At 40.5% G+C, this 27,813-nt stretch overlaps 1 protein-coding gene and 1 long non-coding RNA gene across 3 annotated transcripts in view; one reads left to right on the forward strand and one right to left on the reverse strand.

The window, feature by feature from the left end:
- The first annotated feature begins 356 nt into the window (after positions 1-356).
- ramp1 (receptor activity modifying protein 1) overlaps positions 357-27,813 on the forward strand; it is a 63,831-nt gene continuing 36,374 nt past the window's right edge. Inside the window, exon 1 of one of the 2 annotated variants that reach the window (XM_034885670.1) lies at positions 357-916. In XM_034885670.1, coding sequence (XP_034741561.1) covers positions 859-916 — 58 coding nt within the window. In that variant the 5' untranslated portion in view covers positions 357-858. The remainder of the gene's footprint in view (positions 917-27,813) is intronic. The other variant, XM_034885669.1, reaches the window with a different exon arrangement.
- On the reverse strand, positions 4,278-27,813 carry LOC117952984. The gene is made up of 4 exons (XR_004658547.1): positions 27,803-27,813; positions 16,751-16,860; positions 9,432-9,434; positions 4,278-4,288 (listed from the first exon to the last, which is right to left on the reverse strand). It is a non-coding gene; the product is annotated as an uncharacterized LOC117952984 (long non-coding RNA).

The raw sequence follows: 27,813 nt of genomic DNA on the forward strand, positions 1-27,813 counted from the left end.
CTAGATGGCAGTGTCGGGAAACTCTAAATCCAATCCTAAACCATTGCACCTGTTTTGAGGTCCAGGTGGACAACTTTTCTACATGTCCACTTATCACACAGCAAATGTTTTTTGAATCCCTTTAAGTAATTCCAAATTAATCCACAATCTACAATGTATGGTCTGTGTGGTCTCTCTCTAAAGGTGATAGACATGTATTCTATTTCAGATAGAAGTTTGGTTATATATTAAGCTGTTGTCATATGCTGCTTTGGCCGGTGCTACGTATCCGATTAACCAATGGAAAAGTACCATTAGGAGTCAGGTGCCTCCTCCCTCATCCAAATCCCCCTCACTCCCGCTCCCCGCGCTGTAATTGATGTGTTTGGGTCTGTCCCGTGTCCCCGCCGCTCACCCACAGCCTTGTCCTCGCAGACAGAAGCAGTGAACCATCACACAGTCTCTCCGCTCCACCGATCCCAGGCTGGTGCGTCCCGTTGCGCACACTTCAAAAGCGCGCTCCGAATTCCTCCCAAACCTCAGAACGGCTGGTGGGAAAGAGTGCTACAACACTTTACGAGTCACTATGATTCCTGTGTGGATGACAAAGGATCGGTGACAGGAAGACTCGGGGGAGTTCAGGTACAGCAGGAGCAAGGACGAGTCTTGGCTTCCCCCTCCTCCCGCGAGCAGTTTGCGCTAGGTGAGACAGCAGAGGATCCCTGGCTGGATGGTCGACCATACAAGCTCCATGGATTTCTTCACCTAGCTGCCATCACTTATTATGTTACCATTTACTTTTTGAGCTCTCTTTAGTAGCTCCCCCCTCTTAACTTCCCTCCCAAACTTCAGTCAGTGGATCATTCTGAGAGCGACAGGATGGGCTCGCAGACCGGGGCAGCTCGGCAGAAACAGACGCTCCTGTGGTTCATTGTAGGTGAGTCTCTCACTCTGTGCATCGATGTGTGTGAAATGAAGAGATGTGAAGGTGGTGAACCCAAACTGTGACATCTGTTTGGAAAATATCAGACACGTCATCAGATTCCTCATGCGATCATCACTTAGAAATAAATGAGTTCGGATGTACATTTTGGATTTATGGTTCAGTTACTCTCCTTCACATCCAGAGCCAAACATGTTTTGTGTTCATTTCTGCTTGTTTAAAGATGAATGACAAGTCTGATGTTCCATACAATAAACAAACAGCAATATTGTGCCAGGGTCTCATGTGTTTGTGGTAATTAATAATCATATCAACATAACTTTTAAGAATTGTTGTCATAGACCATAAACCACTTCATTATCACTCTCACTTTCATTATACTCCTGACCTAACCTGTGGGTTACAGTGTAAACTGGATGAGCTTTGTCTAAACTGGAGCACAGCAGTGCAGTTGGGACGTACGTGGTTCCAGTTAGGAATAAGTGAGAGGAAGACCACTTATTGGCACACTTTCTTATTTTTCTTCTAAATCTATAAATCTATATGATAGTTACATCGAGACTAAGCTAAAAGTCTTTGGTCCTTACATCTCTGCAACCAAATAATAGATTGGGACATGTAAGGCACATCAGTGTGTAAGATACATTGTTTAGAACATATGTGATTATTATAGTTATATCTTTTTTCTATCTAGAACCATTTTTTGTTGGAGTTGGGTTCCTTTTCATTTCTCTGTATCCAGATGTGAAGATAAACCCTCTAATTTTCAAATTATTCTTTTCAGAAATCCGTGAAAAGACGCAACACTCAGTTGAACACACAGTTGAAATATGCGCCGGTAATACACCAACCTGCAGCATGCACATACACACGCTGTGACGTTATCTGACAAGGGTGTTACAGCTTCCTCTACTCTTTGCCCTTTGATTCCCATTACAGAGCCTCCATGTAGGTGACTCACTAACCTCACAAGTCAACTCTTTCATTAGAATTATTTTCCACAGGTAGGAAATGTGCCTAACATCTCTGAACTATTCAGGTGTATTTTTTTATTTTTTTATTTTAGCTTTCTACCACAAGTTCACTGAAGGCTTCTCTAAATGTTAGAGTCTCTGTTTGAGAGAAAACCCTCAGTTGGGAGACACTCGTTGACTTGGGTTCATTTCCCAACCTCGAACACTAACTTAATGCTTTACTCTCAGCTGTACTGTAAAATGAATCTCATCCCCTAACCCCAAACTGAGCATTGGGGATTTCTTTAAAAAAAAAAAAGTACTAGTAACACCTGCTACAGACTTTGTGGTGAGGAAAAAAGAAAATGAAATGCAGAAAACCGTGACATAACGCTACATTCAGTTGAACACACAGTTGAAATAGGCACTGGAAATACACTAACCTGCAGTATGCACATACACACACTGTGATGCTATCTGACAAAGGTGTTGAGGCAAGCTTCCTCTATTCGTTGCCCTTTGTTTCCCATTACAAAGCCTGTAGGTGTTCTATTTGCAGAAAGAGAAACGTATGACTCATCACAGCGGCATCAGGTTGTCTCATTACTGTTTTACCACATTCCCACCTGAAAGTAGCCTGGAAATCCAGACCCAAATCCAAAAAGATTAAGGGTCTGGATTTAAGTAATGAAAGTTGCCAATCTCGGAGGGCAGTACCCAGCATGCATTTGAAAATCTCACTGCACGCACTTTGATAACGCTACAACCAATCTCAGCAACACACGGGGTGGCGTATCCAGAGCCCCATACACTTAGCTACCAGCTAACTGGTAGATTTAACATGTTCATCTGTTTAGCCCGCCTCTGGCCCGCCTATATCAGATACTCCGATGTGATTGGTGCAGCTTGGCTACAAGGACATAGTTAATGAGCAGCATTACTTGATGCCAGAGGAACTCGCTGAGCAAATTCAAATTGTGCTCTCACAAGAATTCTTTCCAGGGTAAACTGAAACAGCATATTTTTTTTCTTTTTTTTTCCCAAAAACATTTTTTGTTCCCTAAATAATGATGTGCCTTCAGGCGGGCCATTTATCTGTCTAGGATACTTTTTCATTCTATTAGTCTTACAGGCACTTTGAAAGACCGGCAGCATACTTAGATTGATAGACCCCAGAGTTGATACAAATCAAAATAACCTCTGCAAACAAAGTCTTTTGTACCATGACAGAAGCCATTTTTAATTGTCTGTGCTAATGTTTTGGGCCGACAAGCACAAAATGGAGGAAGGGAAAGGAGTCTTCACTCTTTCCCCAAAGGTATCAAGGGATTGGCGCAGAGAGACACTTTAATCCTCTTTTGCTGACATGATCGTCTTTCATTTGACAGCTCAGGATTCAATTTGAATTTGTTTGAAATATTTCACAACAACACGTGACTCACTGGGCGATAGTAAAATGCCAAAAGGAGAATACTTTGAGAAACAACTTTGGGGAAAACATCTGGCAATTCTAACAGTTTGACTGGAATGACTGAACATCCTGTAAGCAATCCAAATGGTTGACGCTGTATTCGCCAACTTAAGTGGGAGGCTCAGAGGAGGCTTGATAGGTCTCTACATAGCATAGGTTTTAAGTCTTGGGAATGCTTTTAATCAATTCTTCTTCCAAAATTAAAAAAGTTATTAAAAGAAAAGCTCAAGTTGATTAATTTTGGCTTTCAGAAATCCATCTGATTTAAAGGGTAGTTTCAGATTCTTTCAAGTCTGTCTTACTGAAATCCTCACATGCCTCATATACAGTACATCGTTAGTTACTGGCCATTGTAATCATTCATTGAAGTGACCCTAGCCCCAGGGGGCGTCTTTGTCCTGGCAGTGTGTAAGTGTTTCCACCACAGCTCCTCGACAAAACACTGCCCATGGAAACCAAAAAAAAGCATGAACTTGCAAATGAGCATTGTATTTTCCATGGTTTCCCCCGGATTTGAAAAGTCTAGGACAGGAGACAAGATCCATGGCTTGTCGATGATGAAATGTTACACACAGTTCTTGAACAGATAAGAGTTTGTTGCATCAGTGTGGTTATCTGACTGTTTATCTTCCAGGGAGATGTGGTTGGTTGGCTGTCGTTCTGCACCAGCATACATGCATTTTTTTAAGGCAACAATGTGAACACAAGAAAGTGGGAAAGTAGGAGGGGGAGAGCGACAGAGAGAGTAAGCTGACCCCCCACTGCTTTAGATACATTTCAGGAGAGTGTGATATTACCACCAGAGACAGTAATTTTAGTCGTGGTCGGGTCTTTGCCCCGGTCCCCAGTTTAAGGGGCTGTTCTCAATATTCAGAAAACAAGTAGTGTGGGATTGTGTTGCACCCTTCAAGAGAAACAACCTTGTCTTCTTTTCTTCAGCAACTTTACTCTCCCAAGTGCTGCTTAGTATTTACGAAGCAGCCGAGTATGACACAACACTTTTTTGACCCCCACAAACTCAATACAACTTCAGTCACGCGCACTAATGAGGTATAGAGTCACTCAGAATTGTCGTTCATCAACATCAGCATATTAACAAATAAATAAAGAGGAACAATGAATGAAGTTGTACAACAGTAGCTTAATAAATAATATTTTCTTGTACATTTTTAGCTTCATAAAAGTTGTGTACCTTAATTTGCTATCTCTTATTTTTAGGTCGCGACAATGGCTTCCACACGGCCTTCACGCCCATTCCCCAACTCGCCAAATACAGATGTTTGATCACGGCCCTCGGTGTACTAGGCGTACTGATGCTCAACGCACTCACATGCACTCACATGCACTAACATGCACGCTCGACCGGACTGGCTATCAAAATAAAGAACAGAGAAGCTTGGATACAACACACACGTAGGGAGTGTGACTTCAAGACACCATTCACCACTATATCTTTATATAGCAAATATTATGTATGTTGATGCTGTAATAATGTTTTGAATATCTAGAGAGAATGCATGGATTTTCAAAAAGCACAAGGGTCTTTTTGTCTCTGTTCTGCTTGGGCAGAGAAGCACGTATTTCTGTTTTGAAGGACTCAAGGGGACCTTTTTAAGAATCTCCATAAATCAGGAGAGAGCGAGAGAAAGAGAGAGAGAGGGGGTGACAATGAGAGTAAGAAGCAGTCTAACAAGAGAGAGAGATAAATGAGGTAGGTGGAGCTGGAGAGTGAACGTTTTAATAAGGCTGATATATATCTGTGTCTGTTTTGTATGCTGTATGTTTCCATGTGTGTGTTTGCGTGCATCCCGCCCACTGGACTTTGGCTAATTAGATAGATGGTGAATGAGGGATGACAGGAGAAGGGGAAAGCCATGAAAAGTAGCCATGCCTCTTTTTGATGGAGCTGTGTACATGTATTATTAGATAACTACCCTCATACACTTCCTCTCCCTGGTAAGTCATTTTTTACCATTTCTTTCACCCTTCCGATAGAGAAGTGAGTTCCTTATGGGGGATGTAAATACAGTTATCTAACTAGTGACAAAGTAACAGTGTTTCATGCTTGCTGTAAGTAAGAGGGTTTTGCAAGCAAATTCCCTCAAAAGACAGAATATTTGAGAAAAAAATGACCCAAGGTTTAGCTTTTGGGCTACACCGATGGTGTTCAGAACTCAGCCTGTAGTGCTGTAGAAGTCAACGTTGTGGGCTTAAAACCCCATTGGGCGCTCATAATCCACTTAGGTCAATTTATGTAACCCATTCACCAAACTGAATGTTGATATTGAACAATTTTGCATAAGCTTGGCTTATTTTCAATAATGAATAGTTTTAGCGACATTATCCAAGCATGGTAACTACAGTATGGTATGTGTTAAGGTTAAGCTATACATGCTTTTAAATTGATATGTCAATTATAGGAGCCAACATTATCACCTCATAATGTTTTTCATTTTACACATTCAGCACACATAGAGCAACTTTAGGATTCAATTGGTGTTGAGTGTCTGTCCACTTAATAAATATTCAATATAGTCCAACCTTCACTCTACTCTTTGCTTTCTAGTTGTTGTACAGTGAGTACACAGTGGGTATCAGAGGTTGTTTTTTTATCTACGAAACTGAATAATAAGATGTAGTATCCAGATATTATCCAAGAATTTATTAGTAACCATGTTGTACCCATTAACCACATGTTGTAATTTATATATCCCTATATAGCAATGTTTGTGCATGTTTTTGTCACATTTTTCTAATACAAGAATAAAACCAGAAACTATGAATACAACATCAGGCCTTTTACTGACAACCACGGAGCAGATTCTACAACCCACTGCTGTGGGCCGCATACATTACATTTAACCTTATATAACAGTGACATAGAGAGCCTGTCACAGCAGTCCACTCAACTAGTGCATCAGGCTGGAATTTTCTTTTGAAGAGATCTTTTTCCTTGGCATTTCTGCTTCAAAGAAAGACATGATGACACGCCATTGTGGCCCCCGACATCAAGACCTTGTGGCACGCAGTCATTTAAAGCCACTAGAGAGCCTGTAAGGGATTTCTCCTAACATTGACCTAACAAAATCAAATGGTTACACATTTGTATTTGTAGCAATGGCCTGAAGGAGGTGTGGCTGAGGCATGGAAACATGTACATACTGTACTGCGTGTTGTTGGGAGACGTGTCTTGTGCTGCTGACCACTCAGCTGCCCGGCTGGAGCAGTTTGTGGCTCTGGGCGATCATATAGAACATCAGGAGGCTCACTGCTGATGCTGGAGTGCACGTGACGGTAGTGTCAGCAGTTTGATACATTACCAGCTGGGAACACAAAAGTGGATCAAATTAGTGAGAGATAAATCTTATTCTTACAGCAGGGTTTCAGAACCAACACTATTACCCGACACAAGCTTTGATATTGGACGAATTTTCCAACTGTTGGCATTGGACCTAAATCGATTGGTCTAATGTTAATGCAATTTCTGGGGGTACTGGGATGTTTAAATCTCATAAACATAGCTGAAAGAAGATTTTTAGAGCAATTTTGAAACAAATACTTCTAAAATATTTAAAATTATACAGGACGTCTGTAGGTCCCCTGATGAAAGGGATACTTAAAGGTGTTTTTGGACAAAAGGCAAAGCCAATCTTTGCCTGGTTTTACTTACGTTAATGCAACCACTGGAGTATTTTGCATCTTGCGAATATTCACCAACATTAATTTGAACTTGGTTATAGGTCAAGTGACAGCTAGGATCAAGTAACAAATGCATATTTTCCGAATTTACTTTGTAGTCCTATGGCTTTGTTCACTTTTTTCCATGCCCTCTTTTTTTCTTCTGTCTCAGCACAGTAGTGACATTGAGTAGTTTGGGTGCCCACAGATGGTGATGTTTTTCCTCCAATTCTGATTCTCAGTGATGTCAGGAGAATCTCAACGTTGAAAGGGTTTCATGACACAGTGTCGGGCAAATCGTTTGCTGAAGTTGAAATATTTCAATAGCGCGGGACACCTATTATTGTATTTGCATTGATTTGTATGTCTTTGAAAACTTTAAAACAGACCTTAAGACGTTATTACATTTCCTAAAAAGCATAAAAAGGGTATTTAAATTTATAATCAGTTGTGAACTTTGACAAAAACATTAAATATAAAGTTGTACATTTTGCTCCATTGTGCCATCATCCATACTAAAATACCTAACACACAATTGCTATAATATAACTATAAACTGTGTACATTTTAGTGGTGCTGGCAGTATGCCTCTATGGGTGGAAATGTCAGTTTGTCCACCTCATTGGTCCAGACATGAAGGTTTGTACAGACATTCAATTTATGAAACCTAATCACTTAATCTTCTGACTTTTTCTCCAGCGCCTTTATAAAGTCAATGTCCAGGACAGATTTATTTTTAGGTCGACATATTTTATTTTGTGGGAACCAGAGCCTGAGCCAGAGTGTATTTAGCTCTCAGGTGTGATAGCATCTGCAAGGGGTTGCTGCAAAGAACTTGCTCTGTTAATCTTCCCCCAGGTTTTGCTCTATTAAGGTGACGATTTCTGCTGCCCTTCACTGAGATACATTCTGCATGATTGAGGTCAGGGATTTGAACTATTGACCTTTAATTCCTCCATTCTGTTTGTGACAGTGGCTCCGTATTCCCAGAACTCCGAACCAATATGCCATGTGATGCTACAGTGAACACTACAGAAGTGATTTTCCAACCTATTTATTTGAGGAAATCTTCTCTCATAAGTCAAGATGATCAACACCCTGTGTAGGAAATGCATGTAGGATTTTCCTTATCAAGTCTCAAATGAAAAAGTCTATTACAGCTTGAGTTACACACTTTAGCCCAGATGAATGACGTTCATCCGCATTTTTTCATTCTCTCGTGATGCGTAACTTACCAATTTACTGGAGGGGAATTAGTATTGAATTGAGCGAGGCAGGAGAAAATCCGAAATTGGATCAAATGAGAGCGAGTGGTTTTGTACATTCACAATTGAATTAGACCATGCAATTGGTGTTAATTCCATGGATTTAAACACAACAATCTGACTAAATTTACAATGCCAAGGTGAATAGCCTCCCCCCAGCTGATTTAAAAAAAAGAAAAGAAGTATATATATAATATACACACAGTGTACAGCTGAATGTGCAAAACGATCTACTGGTTAAATAATGTTGCTGTTAATTTCTATTCCATGTCGTTGTTCAAACCAAGACAGATCAGTAGTTTTAATAAAACACTGCATCCCTCTTGATAACAAAAGAGGAGTTTAATCTCCACACTGTGCAAAGAGCAGCCTACCACAGCACACTCATCACCTGATTTAACATTTAATATGTCTTTGAAGCTCCTACCTCAAATATGGCTTTGACCTCAGGTAACAGAGGCGCAGCATCACCTTCACAGGCTTTTGACTGCTTCGGCTCCACATCATGAACAATAATAAACTTATATGGTTTATATCCTCCTCTCTACTTCCGCTTCTTTCTGTGTCAAATTGATCTTGTAGCAATAACAGCTGTAACAAAATTGACAGCACTTAATGTCATCAAACGGACTATTTCCCCAACCAAGTTCCTCTTTCACGCTCTCTCTCTCTTTCTCTAATATCACACTGTCACATTCCTAATTAGCAATGAAAAGGTGAATTTCCCCCCCAGCTATCTTTATTGTTGTGAAAGCTCTCCTCTGCCTGCAATTTTCCTTTAGTAACCAGTTTAATAGCTGGTCACTGTGTTTGCCTATGGATGTGTATTTTTGTGTGTGTGTGTGTGTGTGTGTGTGTGTGTGGTGTGTGTGTGTGTGTGTGTGTGTGTGTGTGTGTGTGTGTGTGTGTGTGTGTGTGTGTGTGTGTGTGTGTGTGTGTGTGTGTGTGTGTGTGTGTGGGTGGGGGTTTGTTTATGCTTGCGTTGCATACATTTGTGTGAGCTTGCAGTAACCCATATTTCACTGTCACGCCTCAGCAGCTAATGAGCAGAATGGATGGGGAAACCACACATACACACACATTATCCTATGCTGGCACTACTTGGCACAACACAAAGGAATATAGCACAAAGTCTCACACACACCCTAAATGTGTAATCACATTCATGTGAAGCACTAAGTGAGTCATATATACTGTACACACAATAAAATATATACACTTTTGTATATGTTCTTTTAAATTGACTTTACTCCCAACAGTAATGAATTACTCAACCTTTTTTTGGGCCAGCATAAACCCCCCAACCCACACAAACCCACACACACACACACATGCACACGCACACGCGCACACACACACACACACACACACACGCCTCAAATAAGATGTAGGCCAATTTCCCTGAATATTAATGATTAGGCTTTATCATTGTTGCTGTTGATATTAGGCCTATTATTGTTGTCACTGTTGTTCTCAAAAATAATCCAAAAATATATAACATATTTATTTATTTATTTCCCAGGGAACAAAAAAGCCATCTGAATAGAAATGATATTTACAGGTGTTTATAAAAATGCAGCCATTTGAAATTTGACATTCAACTTAAATTAGGTGAGAATCAACTTAAAATTCAACTTTCAAACTTTAATTAGGTCTTACAACCAGCAGCTAATCACAAATGCCAAACAATAATTACTCTTAAGAACTGTTCCAACAGAAAACAAACTGGCACTTGAAAGGGAAAAGCAGAAGGATTAACTTTCAGAGGAAAAGTGTTAAAACCTTTGAAAGTTAGTGAGGGTAACCCTAACCCAGAAAAGATCTGTCGTTTGTTGCTGCTGTTATCCTGTAAAAACACCAACCAATCCGTGCTGTGCTGTCCACTTGGAAAGAACCAATGAAAAGCCTCCTTGCCCAGCTATAGGCACTCTATCCCTCCCACGTGCCTGAGATCAATGTGCGTTATCACTGTATCTCTAACGGTATTTTTTTTTTTTAAACATTCTGTATAATATTAGGTTATACATTATTTGCTTACCTATGAAAGAGACATGAAATTGAAATGCGGTCCCTTCTCGGCTCGGCCCAGAAGCAGGCGTTCACGTCTGTGTGTGGGTCGGAGCCCCCAGGGCAGAGGTGGGGGTTAGACGGAGAACCAAGGAGATGCTACTTTTAATTCTTGCTAGCTTTACAACATAACCAACCCTGTATTCAAGGAAATAACCTGAATGGCATGAATTAAATAACCACAGTATATAAAAAATAAGAGGGGAAAATGGAAAAAGGCAACTTCCATTATTATTTTCCATCGATCCTCAGACAGCAGTATGTTGACTGAAATACTGCCATATGCCAAATGATGGCAGATTTTACTTAAGTGCATTATAGCACCATTTACCTTCATAGATAAGTAAGCATGTGGGATCCCAGTTGGTCTCAAGCTCTAGTCTCGGAATTGTTACTGCCTCGCTCTGTCCATTATCTTATAAAAGCAAAGACCCATTTGTAAGTTGTTCCCAAAAAAGTTTAAACAGATCATAAAATGTCAACAACTACTGCAGCTTTCAAAGGCATTTAGTGCCAACATTCTGCCATACCCATAACCTGTCACATGAACACGTGGACTGGTGTTCTCTCAAGTTCCTCCAAGAGTGCTTGGTCCTAAATATCATTGTCTCAACAAAAGGATTTTCAGTTGAGTTACATTTGCTGAACTCATGACTAATTTGATTTTTCATTTACTACTTACACTACCGGAGCCTTTATTGAGACCAAATGGTCCTTTTAATGTCAATACCTTCCTCTTTCCTCAAGACCATATTCCTTTAATGTTAACTCTTAGCCTTTCTTTACGATAGTATTTTGCTTCTCGACTGTCAACAGACATAGATGCCTCCCTCAAAATACATTGATTACTAAAATCTAAACTGTTCATTTCCTACAGACCACATATGCATAAATATATTCATAACTGCACAATTGAAGGGTTATGTGCAAAGCTCGGACTTAAAAAATCATGAATGTAGCATCAGTTGCGCCATCCATCGGTTTTTGGACTGCTGGAGTTTACATTTTGGCTGTCGCCATCTTGTAATCTCCATAAGACTTGGAATTAGTCATTGAGGCCATTGACTCATAACAGAAATGTTGGCTAAAGTAATAAATTAAGTGAGACATATTTGCCCATGGACCTCTGTAGAAATTGACTTCATTTTGGAGCCAGTGGAGTCGCCCCCTGGTTGAAATGAGATAATATGCAGGTTTAAGGCAATTTTAAGGTCCAGAAGAAGCTCTTTGGTGCAGACACACACATCGCATAAATGTCTCTTCAACCTAAAGCAGCTAGATACAGTCGGTATCCCAAGGAAGATACACTTTACAGCCAAAGATTTGATGCTCAGTTTGCCAAAGCATGCTGCTGTTTGGGTTTCCTTTTGTAGATTTGTAATGGGCAGCTTGGAGAGCAGGTGGACTTAGGCGACCTTATAGTTTGCATACTGAAAGTTTGCCATGTAAATGTGGCCAAACTGTATAGATTTTATTTGGCTGAGCGCTGATCAGAGGTCAGGTAGACCATCTCCAGTTGTGGTCTGACTGATCTTATTTGCAAGTTGTTTACATCTTGCATTAACATCGCATTGCATCTTACATTTATTTTACTTATCCAGACAAGAATGGGAAAATGAATACTTTTTTTATTCAAACAAGCATGTAATCCTTTGCCTAACTTCACATGGCTCCCATAACATATCAGCACCACCTGACAAATTTGGGACCATTTTATGCACACACATACCCCCCCAAAAAGGACTACAGTTTACTTGAACTTAGACTTGAACCTTGGACTCTGGTCAAGGCTTGTTGGAATTACTGATACAGTCTTACTCATGGTTTAATATTTGACTCACAGAACTTTGGCACTGTCTCCTACAGTCTGTTGTCAAGAGCTGGACTGCAGTCCTTGACAGTTTTCTTTTAATCAATCAATCAAATTACCATCTGCAATCAGAGGTGTAGTCTTCTTTTTTGGGATCAAATTAGTTTCTTATATAAACAAAAGTGCAAAACATTGGTCCCCATGACAACATACAGAAAAGTACATTTTAATACAACAGCAAGAACAATGTCTGCAGCTCACAAACATGACACACAGAAACAGACTCAGACAAACACACAAATAAATAAGAAGCATTACCAGGGAGACTGGCACAAGACAAAAGACAGACATACACAGAGACGTGAGACGGCTGTTGAACAAATCTACAGCATGGATTTCAAGGAATCAGTGGTGCTGAGCCAAGTGTCCAAAGTCTTTCCTGGGGCAGAGGTGTAGTTTTCTTCAGTAGAATTCAGTAAAACTTGGTACAAGACTTTACACTGGACTTGTTTGCGCTGCAATTGCAGTCGATTGAGCTTTTGGTTGATAAAAGCACCTCTTTCTACTTATCCTGTTTAGACAACACTTCTGTAAAGCACAATCAATTCTTTGACATTGATTGATAAAATGAGAATAATTCAATCTGCTGTATCTTCAGATAAGAACATTGCCCAGTCATAACAGCCTATGGTGTTACAAATGAGAGTCTCTGTAATCTCATTTCTGCCATTTAAATATAATGCCAATAATGCTTAGACAAGCACATAGGCATGGAAAAGCTACACAGTGTCCCAGAGCAGGAGTGGAGTAATGTTTCCTGTCAATAGGAAGAACCACAACAGGGCCAACTAAATAGGATCCTCCATATTTATTTCTGGATGATTTGTAAACTTATACCATGCCAGTCAACTGGAACTTCTAAAAGTTTTATCAACCATTTCAATGGCATGTAATCGGAGGCCTTTCAGCGCTGTATGAACAGAACAGGTGTAAGCTAAATCTCTGATGAACATTTTAAACTCAACCCGGTTGCGGGAGCAGTGGGGTGAGGAGAAGGAAAGACAAAGATTCAGTTAGTGTGTGCAGAGCGCTGCATGGAAAGACATCGGTTGTAGAGTTTTCCAATGTAGTCACAATGAGAGAGCAATGTTATACATGACAGCCCTGTACTTACTTGGGCTATTATGCATTATGCAGATGAATCCAGGTCTCTGCTAGATTGTTGTTAATTTATAGTCCTCTTTGCATAATCTTTCTTATTCCATCTTCTACCCTCACCGCAATGTTCAGTAAAATTACACGCACACACACACACACACACACACACACACACACACACACACACACACACACACACACACACACACACACACACACACTGTTTTACTGTCTCCCCTCCTCTCTCTCATCCCCTTCAGGGAAGTGGTATCATGCTACAATAGCAAGTCCGCCAATGTTATTACTGAATCTAAATTAGACATTGTTAATGCCCTACTGACACAAAAACCTGTGTCTCTGTCTCTCTCATCTTTCTTTTTTTTTTTTTTTAATTTTGGCTGAAGGTCTGGCGATACATAATATCCACTGAAATAGACAGAGAACTCAGCTGTTTGTATCAAAGGCCGTGCCCTGTTGCTGGCGGAGCAGCAGAGCTGGCTTGGTATCTTGTCTTTGGTGGGACTACAAAGAGAAACAACTTGTCATTCTTCTTTATTTTCCATATTGAGTTTTCAAAGATAAAAGATTTGAGGAATAAAAACCCACAGTCTCCGCTAGCATTAAAGACATCCGGTCATGGACTTTGTGAACATAAAATTTGTAGGTAAAGGTGAATTTAATTAAAAGCTTGAAACAGAGGGAGAGAAAAGACAGCCTGAAATGTAAGGGCCCTCTCGGCAGGAATGTGACCCCAAAGAACTTCTTTACTCTCTTCTGGGTCCCCTGTGTTGAACCAGATACTTGAACTAAACAACGGAAGGCAGAGGATTTATGCCTTCATTTGATTTCAGGGCAGAACAGAACAAAAAGAGTCAGCTGAGAGGTTTCTCTGTCTCTTTCATTTCAACATAATCTATAGCTGTGCGTTTCACTGCCTCTGTAGACAACTAAAGCACACAGCAGGGACGCCACACACAACAATAAATCAAAAGGCTTGTTGTTGAGAACTGTTGTTAATGCATCCTTAGAGGGGCGCTATATAGTTAGGGCCATTTCTTTGCTGTTTTCTCTTTCGCTTTTTTGCAGGTTCCTCTATAGAGCCCCCCCCCCCTACAGCTTCAGAATAGATATTTTGCAGCTCCTAGGTTTGCTTGTGTCTAACCCGTCACTCGGTCATTCTGACGTTTCCTCTTTCCCTGTTCCTCCAACAATGCTTTCCTAGCTTTCTGCTTCTTTTTTTCCAGCTCAGCCATGACGATAGTTTAAAAAACCCCATCGCTCCCTTGTTCTTGTAGCCAGTCGCTTCCTAAATGGGGGCGTGTAGGTCTATGTGTGCAGTGCCGTGAAGCAATTCGTTACATTGTAAAACGAATGTCACACGATACTTCCTGACGCTGAGGCGGGCCGCTTGTCAGTCCAAAGCTGCTTGTTTATAATTATTATTATTTATATGATTATAAACTTAATTTTCTTTTGCAGCGTGCAATGCGAGTCGGAAAAAAACAACGTATTCAAAGCATTAACAGATACATTGGTGTGAGAAATTAACTTTAAAAAACTGGAGAGAAAAAACGTGAAAGAAATGATGAAAGGAAATAATGAAAGGATACACAATCACACACACAGCAGCTCCGTCAGTTCACTCATACTGTTGGCCACTTAATAAGTCCTCCGCTGCAGCATTGGAGTGGGTGAGTGGCTTGCTGTTGGCAGCTGCAGGCGGTGCTGTGACACGGGGCGGGACAACCATCAGCCCCCTAAACTCACTCGCATCCAAAACATTTCGTATCAGCCCATGAAGTGAACATGGCAGTTTTCCATCAGCAAGTTTAGCTCTCTAATCCCCAAACCGTGACTGCTTTAGAGTTCTGCCAAAAGTATACTGCATTACCCCAAAGGATGAAAAAAGGACAGGGATATTCTCAATTACCCTGGGCATATTCATGACTGTTTAATCATCTGGTAGTTTTTCATTTGACCATAAATATGGATGCAGTGCATCAGATAGTGTTAGCATGCGTACTGTGTGTCGTCCAGGTAGTTATCAGTATAGAAGAATAAACTAAACCAGGTGTTGTCGAGCACCCGTCGACTCACTGCATGATCTGTTTTACGTAATCATGTCATGGAGTCCAAAAGTTTTTTTTACAGTAGAATAAGATAGAAAGTGGTCATCCTGTGGAACATTAGCGGTGTCAATGTCCTCACACATTTAACAGTGTCAAAACTCTTGTGTGTGTGTTTGTTGTTGCAGAAGCTAAATAACTTAAAAACTTATGAATGATGGTAGAAAATAATGAGATCGTCACTTGAAGCTCTGCAGCTCGCAGCAGAAATCATGGAACATTGATGTTTCTCTTGTTTTTGTTCATTTTAAAGACAAAACTTTCATTAAGGCCAGCGATGATCTCTGTTACGTGACGTTTGACGTGAATTCGGTCAAACAATTTAAACAAAACTAAAGTAGCCAATCCCTCCAGAAAAACGTAATTATGCAGTTGCATAATTCAATACATAATCAGTCAACGTCTGCATATTTATGCATTTTCAAAAACGCCACACTTTTGACGAATAAATTGCAGATTTCCCCACAAAATAACGCATCTTAGCAGAAAGTTGAAAAATGTTGCGTTACTGCCGTTAGAAAAATTCTGTTACATACAGTACATGCTGTAATTTTTCTCTGATCAGTGTTAAAACTGTTTGCAATACAACAAGACCAAACACTGTGACAGCTGTCGCCGTCTGGTATCTGGGAGCCGCTGTCTTGTCTTTGTCTGGAGCACAGGGTGATTCTGGGAAGAGAACCGGCACCCCTGGACTGCGAGAAACTGACCACATTGACGTTTTATTATCCATTCATCCATCTTCGTCCGCTTGTCTGGTGTTGGGTTGCGGGGGCAGCAGCTCCAGCGGGGGACCCCAAACTTCCCTTTCCTGAACCACAATAACCAGCTCCGACTGGGGGATCCCGAGGCATTCCCAGGCCAGGATGGAGATATGATCCTTCCCCAAGGCCTCCTCCCAGCTGGACGTGCCTGGAACACCTCCCTAGGAGGCGTTTAGGAAGCATCCTTACCAGATAGTCATGCTTTATTGTGACTTTGGAGATTTATCTCATTCTACTTTGTATTACAAGAGCTGTTGAATATAGAAAGCCTTTTTGGCAGTTTTCTGTACTAATGCTGTGAGTACTATAAAGTGATTCTACATGCAGTATAACCATACTATAAGCCTAACCCTAACGCTAACCTTGTTATAACTTCAGTGGTTCCTGTCTATTCTTGATAATGAGATTATTCTAACAACTTCACACAAGAGCAGCCATTTTCCCCTGTCGCCATGGGATCGTTATGAAGTGACGTAATTACGCAACGAGACAAACACAGTCTCTCTTTTATCAAACTACAGTTTTTGCCACTTCACGCAATTTCGTTGCAAAACATTGCATAAATATCCCACATGTTCCATCACATTTTTTAACAAAACATGCCGCATGATCAAGGATTTTTGCCCACAACAATCAGAATAAAAAACTTTTGGTTCACAGTCTTAAAGTATTTACCTAAGCCTAATGCTATATTAATCTTTTCTGGCTTAAGAAGAAGAAGAGTGTGTGTGAATAAGTGCTTTTTAAATCCCCTTGGGTGAATTAAATGTTGTTTATTACATGAATGTGTGTGTTGACAGCTGACCTGAGCACGTTTCCTTTCTCTCTCCCTAAATTATCCTGACAGGGATATAGCCTTTCTCTACCCTCATGCTCTCTGTTAATTGACGTTTCATGTGAATTCAGTCAAACAATTCAAATAAAACTAAAGTAGCATACACCCAGAAATGCTGACCCTAATGTAGTTCAATCAGGAGAGAATTTGTTGCTGATATGCAAAGATTTATTGTACATGTGCATAATAAGAAATGTACAGTCTTTGGGCATTAGACTCCATCGTTCAAATATTTTAAAAGGGTAGAGAAGCCAGTCATATTTCCCCCCGATGGAGCCTAAACACTTGTGATGGTGGAGATGGACCACAGAGACCAAACGTAGAGACCGAACGTAGAGACCGAACGTAGACACCGAACGTAGAGACCGAACGTAGAGACCAAACGTAGAGACCGAACGTAGAGACCGAACGTAGAGACCGAACGTAGAGACCGAACGTAGAGACCGAACGTAGAGACCAAACGTAGAGACCGAACGTAGAGACCGAACGTAGAGACCAAACGTAGAGACCGAACGTAGAGACCAAACGTAGGCCCTGACTGTCGGAGGTGAAGGGGAGGAGAAAGGTTGTACTTTAGCCTGAAAAGCCAGCTGATAGCAGAGAGAGAAGACATTTAAAGCAGGATGTCGTGCTGTGATTAGATCACGAATTTTGTGGCAAATTCTGGTTGGTTTACTGAAAAGTGAACGCCTCTTAACAGAATAGAGAGATAATGGTGATTGAAGTTATTGTGAAGTCTTCCTCAAGCAGTTTACGCTGAGCTTCATTAATCTCTTGTGGCTTAAGAAGAAGGAGTGCTTTATTAATCCCCTTTGGGTAAATTAAATGTTGTAGAGATCTATAGCATGAATGTGTGTGTTGACAGCTGACCAGGAAGCGTGTTTCTCTTCTCTCTCTATCTCTCTCTCTCTCTCTCTTTAAATTATCCTGACAGGGCTACAGCCTTTCTCTTCACCTCAGTGGCCTCGCCAGCCCTCGGCTCATCTCTAATCAAACCTGCTCTGGCATGCACAATCTGCGGACCTGTGTTTCACGCATGTACCCCCGCATCCCAGCCCATCAAACTAGATGCATGTGTGCCTGCGCCTCATTTCCTGTGTGTGCGTGCAGCTAATGCCCTTTCCTCTCTCTAAAGCCACGCTGACAGGTTGTGTAATTGTACTCGTCCGCTTTCAAGCTCACTTTTGGATGTTACAGACTCTGTGTGTCATGGTCTTTCTTTTTTCCTCTTTCTCTCTCAGCATCACTCACTCACTATATGTACACCAAACTACACACAGGCTTTTTCAGTTCTAGATGTTTAACCCTTGCTTTGTTTCACCGCCGACCAAAATTTTAGTTTCTCTGAGTCAAAATTTAAACTGAAAAACCTTTTTTTGAGGTTATGGTCGGATTTTTCAAACCTTTTGTGTCTTTCCACAATGTTTTTTGTCACCTTTTCAACGTTTGCCGACTTTTTCTGAGCCTTTTGACATTTTGGTGGGTTTTTCTCCAAACTTTTAAAGCTCTTTTTCTCTTTTTCCATTTTTCACTTTTTGGACATTTTAGTCACTTTTGAGAAGTTCTTTTATCAACAGTTTTTTCTCCAAATGCTATACAATTGACAAAAAAACAGCCAAATTGAACTAAAGTAGTGAACTGATTATTTATTTAACTTGTGAGGAGCATTGTTGGGAGCCATCCACGTTACTTTTTTGGACAATTTGTTCAAAAGAAACTTTACATTTCTGTTTCAGAAACTTTTTGGAAAGGAGTCAAATTTGACCCGAAGAGAACAGGAGGGTTAAACCAAACGTAGGCTTTCCTGAGTAAAAACACAACAGATTTAACTGTAACTGTAACTCAAGGTGTTTCACTCAGTTTTGAGAGCAAATCCTGGATTATGTGTGAACCGAGCTCGGAATCTGCTCTCACTGTTTCCTAAAGCCGTTTTCTCAGATTGTGAGTACTTGAAGGAAGCCTGACACTCAAATCCAGTGACACCATTCCTCCTGAGGCTCAAGACATCGATCGACACTCAGGATTCTGTCCTCACTCGCTCTCAGATCTTGATTTGTGTTTATAAATCACAGAACAAGTTCCTCTTTGCTCAAATGTCTTCAATGAATTTCCACATATCTCTGCTGCTGCTTGTCCTTCTCTATGTGTCTCTGTTAACAATCACCTTTGTGCAGCTGTTTTCCTGAAGCAGCCAATCACAAACTATGCTCAGTCTGGACATGTTTAAGGTTTCCTTCAATTTGACCAACTCAGACTGCATCTTTACTGCTGCTCTGGGTAAAGTTTTTTGTTCATTTATTTTTTACGCAGCTTTGGCGTTTTACACCAGTTTGAAACTGTTCGCTTGACACAGATGGCAAAAGCACTCACTTCCCATGCTCAAGTAGAAGTATAGATAATTGTGTTAAAAAATACTCTGGTAAAAGAAAAAGTACTGATTTAACTTCTTTACTCAAGTAAAAGTAACAAAGTAGAGGCTTGAAAATGTACTTAAAGTATAAAAGTAAAAGTAGCCTTGCAAATGACAAAGCTACCTGGACCAGACGGATGTTACTAGAGAGCACGCTGAGAAACTACAGTGGACATGGAGAAAAGGCTCTTTACATGTCATTGCCTACATTTTAAATGGCTGTCTGCCAACAGGCCTAAAACATACAGCTTATTTATGTGACAGAGACTGGGACTCCAGGTTAATAAATTCAGTTGTGGTTTTGTGAGAAGTATGTGTGTATTCCCATCCAATTAGATTTAATTTGGTATTGATGAGACAAAAATAATAACTAACTTAGTGAGGACTAGATTAGGACTGGATTCAAAGCTGATTCTGCTTTCTAACGTCAACCCAGGTGTGTCTGTCAAAACACAGAGACAGAGCTACAAGAGACCCATCTAGATTACAATGAACATCTAAAGTTAAAAAAGTAAGTGGTTGGGGCCATATTGACTATTTGTCTTTGACAAGAAATAGTAGGGGGGTAGCCATACTAGTCCACAAAGGTAGAATTTAGGGCTGACGCATGCGGCAGATATGTATTGATTAAGGGGACACTCTTTGGGGAAGCCGTCTCTTATCTAAATGTGTACAAACCTTTGGTTCCTTCCTCTGATTTCTACACTAAGGTATTTTGTCTGTTCTCTGACTGGATTGTTGAGTCTTCAGTCATAGCTGGCAACTTGAACTTCTGCCTTAACCCATGCTTAGACAGATCTAGTAAAACTGTACAATCTAATATGGGTCAAGGTCGATCTCTACTCGGCTGCTGCATAGATGTAATTTTATCGAGACTAGGATACCCTTCACCCAGCCAATCATATACATTTTATTCATTAGTACAAAAACCATCCATCAGGATTGACTTTTTTTCACCTCTAAATGCGCCCCTTAGTATTTCTTGCTCTATCTGCATATAGTTATTAGTGATCACTCGCCAATGTTTTTAATTTTGTCCAGCAGAGCTCAAAGCATTAGCGGCCAATGCCGCTTTCCGAACCATCTACTTAAAAATCCCAAATTTAAAACATATCTTAGTGAACAGTTTAATTATTTAATGACTGAGAACAGCACCCCAGCTGTGTCTCCTAGTTTACTTTGGGAAACTGCTAAAGCTGTTGTTCGGGGCTCCACTGTATCATTTTCCGTAAGTCTTAAAAAAAAACAGAGAGCAGAACAACAGCTTCTTGAGGAGCAACTAAGCAAATTGCAGGCAGAATTTAACATTAAGCCTTCGGAAGGCCTGAGGCTCCAAATTGACACTACCACAGCAGCTCTGGACACTCTTCTATCTAAGAGGCTCAAAAATCCATATTGTTCAGTGAGCATAGGATATATGAATTTGGCAACAAGCCGAGCAAGTAAGCCAATTTGATTAAGGGTTATGCTGGCTCCCAGGCTATCCCAGTTGTAAAGAACAGGGCAGTTACAAGAGTTTATAGCAACAAAGATATATTCTTGACACGTCTTTTAACGGGCACACGTAAACATGAGCACATCTCCCCTATTTTAGCTCCACTACACTGGCTTCCTATTCAATTTAGAATCCATTTTAAAATTCAGTTATTTGCTTTTAAATCACTAAATGGTCTTGCCCCGCTATACCTCTCTGAGCTTCTACACTCTTATAAACCTGTCCGCGCTCTCAGGTCAGATGATCAGCTGCTCCTGACTGTGCCTAAAACTAAGCGTAAGCTCAGAGGGGACCGTGCCTTTGCTGTGTCTTCCCCTAAACTATGGAATGATCTGCCTTTGCATGTAAAACAGGCCTCTTCTATATCTGTTTTTAAAACTCTTCTTAAAACCCATCTTTTCTCTTTGGCTTTTGACATAGAGTAAGATGTCGACTTCATTTACTTGTTCTTATTTGCTACTTTGTGTGTTTTTTAATTGTATGGTTATTAATTATAAATTTGTTTGTTTATTGACAATTGATGCATGATTTTTTATCATCAGTTAATCCCCCCCAAGCTTCTGAGACTCAGTCATGGAAATCATGGAAATGATAGAGGCTATGAGTGGCTTATAAAATAACAAGGCCCGGGACCTGGTGGGCTGACCACTGCATTTTGTATAGCTTTTGGTGACTTGTTGGCTGACCCCCTTCAATATGTTATCCTTTGATTTTGGGGTTCTCCCCGACAATATGATGGATGCAAACATTTCCCTAATTTTTAAAGAAAAGCAAACCTGTAGATGAATGCACCTCCTATAGGCCAATTGCCCTGCTGGACGTAGACCAAATATTATTGGCTAAAAATCTGGCTAAGAGGCTTTACGGTGTTCTCCCAGATTTAATTTCAGTGGACCAAACTGGGTTAAAATTGGGTCGTAACTCACGCAATAATGTAAGGAGACTATTGAACCTCATACAGTATGGTTCAACGTCAAGGTCCAAATCTCTCGTCATCTGCCTTGACGCAGAGAAGGCCTTTGATAGCATTGAATGGCCCTACCTGCGGGGTGTTCTTTCTAAGTTTAACCTTGGGGACAACTTTACTAAGTGGCATCTCTTTAATATGCTGCCCCTCGGGCCTCTGTTATTACGAACAGCCTGATGTCTTCCCCGTTCTGGGTAGGACGAGGCACTAGGCAGGGTCGTCCAGCCTTGCCACTTTTACTCACCCTTGCCTTGGAGCCCCTAGCGGAGGCCATTAGATCAGATCCTTTGGTGAATGGCATCGAAGTGGGTCCCATGTGTCATAAAAGCTCACTCCACTGTGACGATGCCCTCTTTTACCTAAACAGGCCTGAGTCCTCTTTTGCACGGGTTGTTGACGTAATTAATTCCTACGCATTACTCCCTCTCTCTCAGGCCTCTATAAAGCCAATATTGTACCCACAATTCGTAAGATTAAGGAAGACCTAGCCCGATGGACAGCTTTGTCACTGTCTGTTCTAGGCAGGTGAACCTTATCAGAATGGCTATACTTGCCCGGTTACTGTTTCATTTCCAAATGATCCAAGCCCTGCTAACGAGAAAATAACTTTCTGTTATAAATAGCTCTGTGACTTCCTTTCTCTGGAAGGCTACTTTAGTGTGGCTAACCAAACTTAAAGTGTCTCTAAATCAGCTTCAATGCTTTGGTATTTTTGATGATGATGGTCGAGATAACATGCACCCCCTCCGAAAAGCTTTTAGTAGCTTATTTTGGGTTCCCCATTTCACGCAGCCTATATATGATCAGTTACCTTCTGAAATTGTGTTTAATGATACAATGATGACCTGTGAAATAAACAACACAAAGACAAAGAACATGTTGGTCAAACTTCTCCTATTGTAGGTCTTCAGTTTGGTTGAGGTCATGATGAATGTAAATAAATGTTAAATTGATGCCATGGCTACGTACGTAGGTACGTGGAGATACCAACCCTACGCCGTATCCTGACGTGCACCTCTCACACGTCGCGAAGACACACGTTGCAAAGACACACGTCGCTCGGCCGCGGTTTGGTAGAGTTACATTTCCCCCAACTCATTTCCTGGTTCTCTTTCTCCATTAACAACAGGAAATCAGGAATCCGGAATCTGCTACAGATTTCCCACCGTGGTCGGATAGGACAGGGGAGACACTTTGATTCTCTCACTAAGACTCTAGAGTTGCTACTGCTCCGAAGATATTCGGCGTCACTCTCTCACTCGCTCTTCACACACTCCTCACACACACGGCGGCCCTGCTATTCTCTTGAGTGATCGATATATATATATATACTGTGTATATACAGTATATATAGGGAGACTATGGATCTGATTATTGATACCACCTTTATATTAATTTAGAAAGATACATTTGGGATAGTTATGATGCAACAGATCACCCTTACTAGTGCTACTATCATGACCACAGAGATTGAGTGGTCTCCTAGTTTCACAAAGCTTTTGTGCCAGATTTTAGGAAAGTAGCTTTGAATCTCATCCCCATAATAACCAGCTTAGGCTCCTTGGGCAAGACACTGAACCCTGAGTTGCCCGCTGCCATGTGAGTGTTTATCTGATGAGCACCATTTACGGCACGGCAGCCTAGGTGGTTCCTAAGTATGGTTCCTGTACTATGTAAAAGGGCTTTGAGTAGTTGGTAAGACTAGAAACGCGCTATATAAATACAGTCCATTACATTTAAGGATGCTTCTTTCAGCTAGGGGGTGATGTATTTCTAGATCAGTTCTCTGAAATTTTTATTTTGAAATTACAGTTTAACAGCTTCTTTTTAATTGGAATCTCATCATTTAGTTTTACTCTCTCATAATAAAGTCAAAAATGTGTTGAGATTTCCGTATTTCCCCTTTCTTTCAGTTCTTTTTTTTTTTTTAAATCTAATTGTATATCACATCAATTGCACATTCTGACTCTACAGTTATGTTAGGCTTTATATGGCTTTGACAAGTAATTTATCATGCGTAGCCGCAGTCTGTATGACTCTGGTCAGTTGGCTGAAAGTATATATAGAGAATGTAAAATGAAAAACGTGAACATGGAATTTTTGCAAAGAAGAAAAATACTTTATTTTTACCTAAAAAACAGAGTTGCATATCACAACATACATTTAGTTCCTGTTATCTTCCCCCTGGTCTCTGTGGATAAGGCGCTACAGTGGTCTTGCAGCTCATTCTATTGTCATGTTTTTTCTGCGTTAATTGTGTGCTGTTACCAGAGAGAACAAGTCAGGGCAGACCTCTATCTGTGCTGAAAGCCCTGCTTGCTATAACAATTAGCTGGCGATAGATGGGACTCAACGATAGATGTGGCGTGGAAAAGCATGTGTCTGTTAGGTGTCAGGGTGGGTGAGGGTTTGCAAAGGTGCGTCTTTTGTGTTATGTAATGAGCTGTGTGTCAAATAGGAGACACACACTGGCTTCATTCATTATTCCATCATAAGTATGTGTGAGTAACATGTTTTCAAACTGCCTGTGTGCTTGCACAAGGATCCTATCAAATGGAGGTCATGGGCACTGAACCCATGCAGTGTTTCTATAAACACATTTAAAACTGTGTGAATGAAACTGGCAGTGTCAAAGAAGAAGTATGAGTCAGCTGCAGATAAATAAAAGTATATTTCATGGGCAGATATTACAAGTGCTTTACTATGTAAATCAAGCGCAACAGACATGAAAAGCCACCATGGTAAAATATTTAATGAAACGAGACAAAGGAAACTCTAAACAAGTGGTTCTTGAGGTGTCCACAGATCCTAAGTCTAAAGGGGAACTTTCAGGGTATTTTTGACAGACTTGACATACTGCCAAGTGCTCACTTAAAATTATTCAAAACGAAAAAAAATCAGTAGCACAAGATAACTGAGTGGATTGGCCATTTAACAACTGAAGAAAATGAGTTAGCCTCAATGGAGCGCGGGACTTGACAATTAATAATCAATGTCAAAGAAGTCCCCATTTACGTCCCCTCATCTGAATTTAAAAAAAGCTAAACGTGTTCAGGACAGACAGATATTCTACAGGTCGATACCCTGATATTGTAAGTCAATGGGTAGTTGTTACTACCCATTGTTGTTTTTTCTCGTGTTTTTTTCTATACATTTACTCAACAGCTTTAGATTTAGCATTACCACCACCCTCTGGACTGGAGGAGGGCCGGCCCTTAAAATTAATTAATCTTTGATTGTTTCTCAATTGTATTGTCTTTAAAAGAATATTAAAGGTCCCATGGCAGGAACATTTCACTTTGTGAGTTTTTTTTAACATTAAGATGCGTTCCCCCAGCGGCTAGACATGGTGATAGGTGTACACCAAGCCCTGAGTATCCTGCTCAGATGGGCTTTTCTCCTTATGAGGTCATAAGGGGCAAGGTTACCTCCCCTTTCTCTGCTTTGCCTGCCCAGAGAATTTGGCCCACCCGTGAGAAAGAGAGAGACAACTTAAGGCATCTCAGATGAATATATATTAACCTATTATCAACTCAGGTCTTCTGGTAGAGCAGTGAAATGATACCGTTTAGAGAGACTTATATAGAATAATATAAATGAGCAGAACAAAAATAGGATTTAAAAAGTGAGTGGGCCCGCCATCATCAGTGGAAATGACGCCCCTGTTTGAAGTTGAAAGGAGGAGGGGGCCCTGTGCTCACCATCCAACGCACAGTTTGAAGCTTGGTCACAGTTACAGCTTTGTGTTTTTGATTTATATATTAAAAACTGACATTATGAATATAGGCTTATTCTTGAATGTTGCGGTTTTTTATTTTAAACTTTTCTTAGACATACAGTACATCACTGCTCTTTCCCTCTGATGATGTGATAATGAACCCTCTCTGATTGATCCTGCTGCATGTTTTCAGAGGAACGTGCCACTCAGAGATATTTGTCAAACCAGCAGTCTCTCTCTTTCTTCCTCTCTCTCTATTGTCCATCTTTATTTAGTACCAAATCAATTATACATGCAATTAAACTTGTTGGATAGCTAACAGTCCCTAGGGCCTAATCCCTGTGATAGAAATCTCAATTATTCCCAGATCCTATTGATATGAGGGAAACCATGCAATCGTTTATTACCATGCTTTGCTTGGTCTGCTGCGGAGCATTTAATATGGTTTGATTTGAAGTCCAGGAGGGCCGATTAGTCCCAGTAAGGAAGATAGAGCCAGATTTGAATTAGAATCAATACAAGTAAATCTAATTTGTTCAGCACTTTTCCAAACAGTGATGCAACGCTCTCAACCGTCAGACTGAAACCTCTTCATAGTTCCCATGCCCCCGCTACAGTCATGTAACCCATGTATAAATTTTTTAGGGGGTATGAAGATTATCAACACATTTTTAGGCATGCACTCTCCAAATATTTCTACTGTTATTCCCCTGTGTGTGCGCATTTGTTTCACATTATGTCAAGCCTTTAAAAATATTTACAAAGAGAGATAAGATCAAATCGTTCAGACAATGCATCATCTCATTTGCACCCTTTTTTGATTTTATTTCTTTGAGAAATTCAAGCCAGGCTTCTGTCTGGTCTTAGCAGAAAATAGTAAAAAAATTTAAAATTAATTTTTTTTTTTTTTAAATTCACATTATTCCTAAAAAGATACCCAAGAATTAATTTAATGGTCAAAAATAGATTCTTAAATATATAAATGTAATACATTTATAAATAAGGTATTATAATATATTTAATAAAAACAAGAGTTTATGCAGTTAACACAGTCACCCTATTGTCTTTGAGAGATAAGCTATTGAGATACTGACATCATGCAATGTTATCAATACAAATGAATTAACATTTGTACACACGGTACATCTTCCCCAGAGTCACTCTGGGACAGTGCAGACTGATGGAGGACCCAAAAGCAGAGCAGGAGCAGAAGTGCAGGATACAAAATAATGACCCGAAAACGAGCATCCAAAAGCAAAACTCAACCAAGGACATAAACAATGACTGGGAAAAACACTTAGGGGAAACTCACAGGGAAGACCAACACCGCCGCCAGGAACATGACAACAGGACAAACGGATCTGACAAGCGACAAGGGAAGCACAGACATTAAATACACAAAGGTAATGAGTTAACAAGAGGCAGGTGACAAGAGTGCCGGGAAGCAGGTGGAAACCAACAAACCAACCGGTAATCACAAGAGCAGGAAGACACAGGAAGTAAAGCTAAAGGCAAGACAAGAGAAAAACCAGACTTCAAAATAAAACAAGAAGCAGAACAATCAGACACTCAATGGGGAAGAAACCGAGACACAAACACAAGGAGACAAGAGAGGATCAACAACCAAAGAAGGAGAAAAAGAAACCAAAGCGCCCACCAAAACCATAACACACTCATTATCATCTTAATTGCCCTGCTCTATCACCCACTCTTTAAGCTGTTCTTGTCATACTTGTACTGTGGATGAGATACTTGTCATCTCTTCTCATACAGAAAAATATATGATGGTGTAAGAAAAGTCTCATTTTCATCCTTCTCGCCAATCTTTTTCACTGTCCCTGCTGTGAGCGACATGGTTGGGATTCATCATCTTAATGACGATGATGATGTAATTATGTCTAAATGCCTGGCAGGGATTTTTTGTGATAAGCTTAATGTTGTGTTTTCCTTGACTGAGGGCCACTTGTCTCTCTTGCAGAGATTTAGATGAGAAGATTGATAGATGCTAAATATGTACCTGGAACCAGCAGCCGGTTAGCTTAGCTTAGCACAAATACTGGAATCTGGACTACTGTATCAACCCTTCAACTAATGGGACTGTAGCGAGGTTGCGTAAGTTACCCGTGCAACACTTATTGATTGCGGCGTCTCGCCACACTTCACCTGGCATTTTT

The sequence above is a fragment of the Etheostoma cragini genome, chromosome 11, assembly GCF_013103735.1.
Source record: "Etheostoma cragini isolate CJK2018 chromosome 11, CSU_Ecrag_1.0, whole genome shotgun sequence".
In the NCBI taxonomy this organism is placed as follows: domain Eukaryota; kingdom Metazoa; phylum Chordata; class Actinopteri; order Perciformes; family Percidae; genus Etheostoma; species Etheostoma cragini.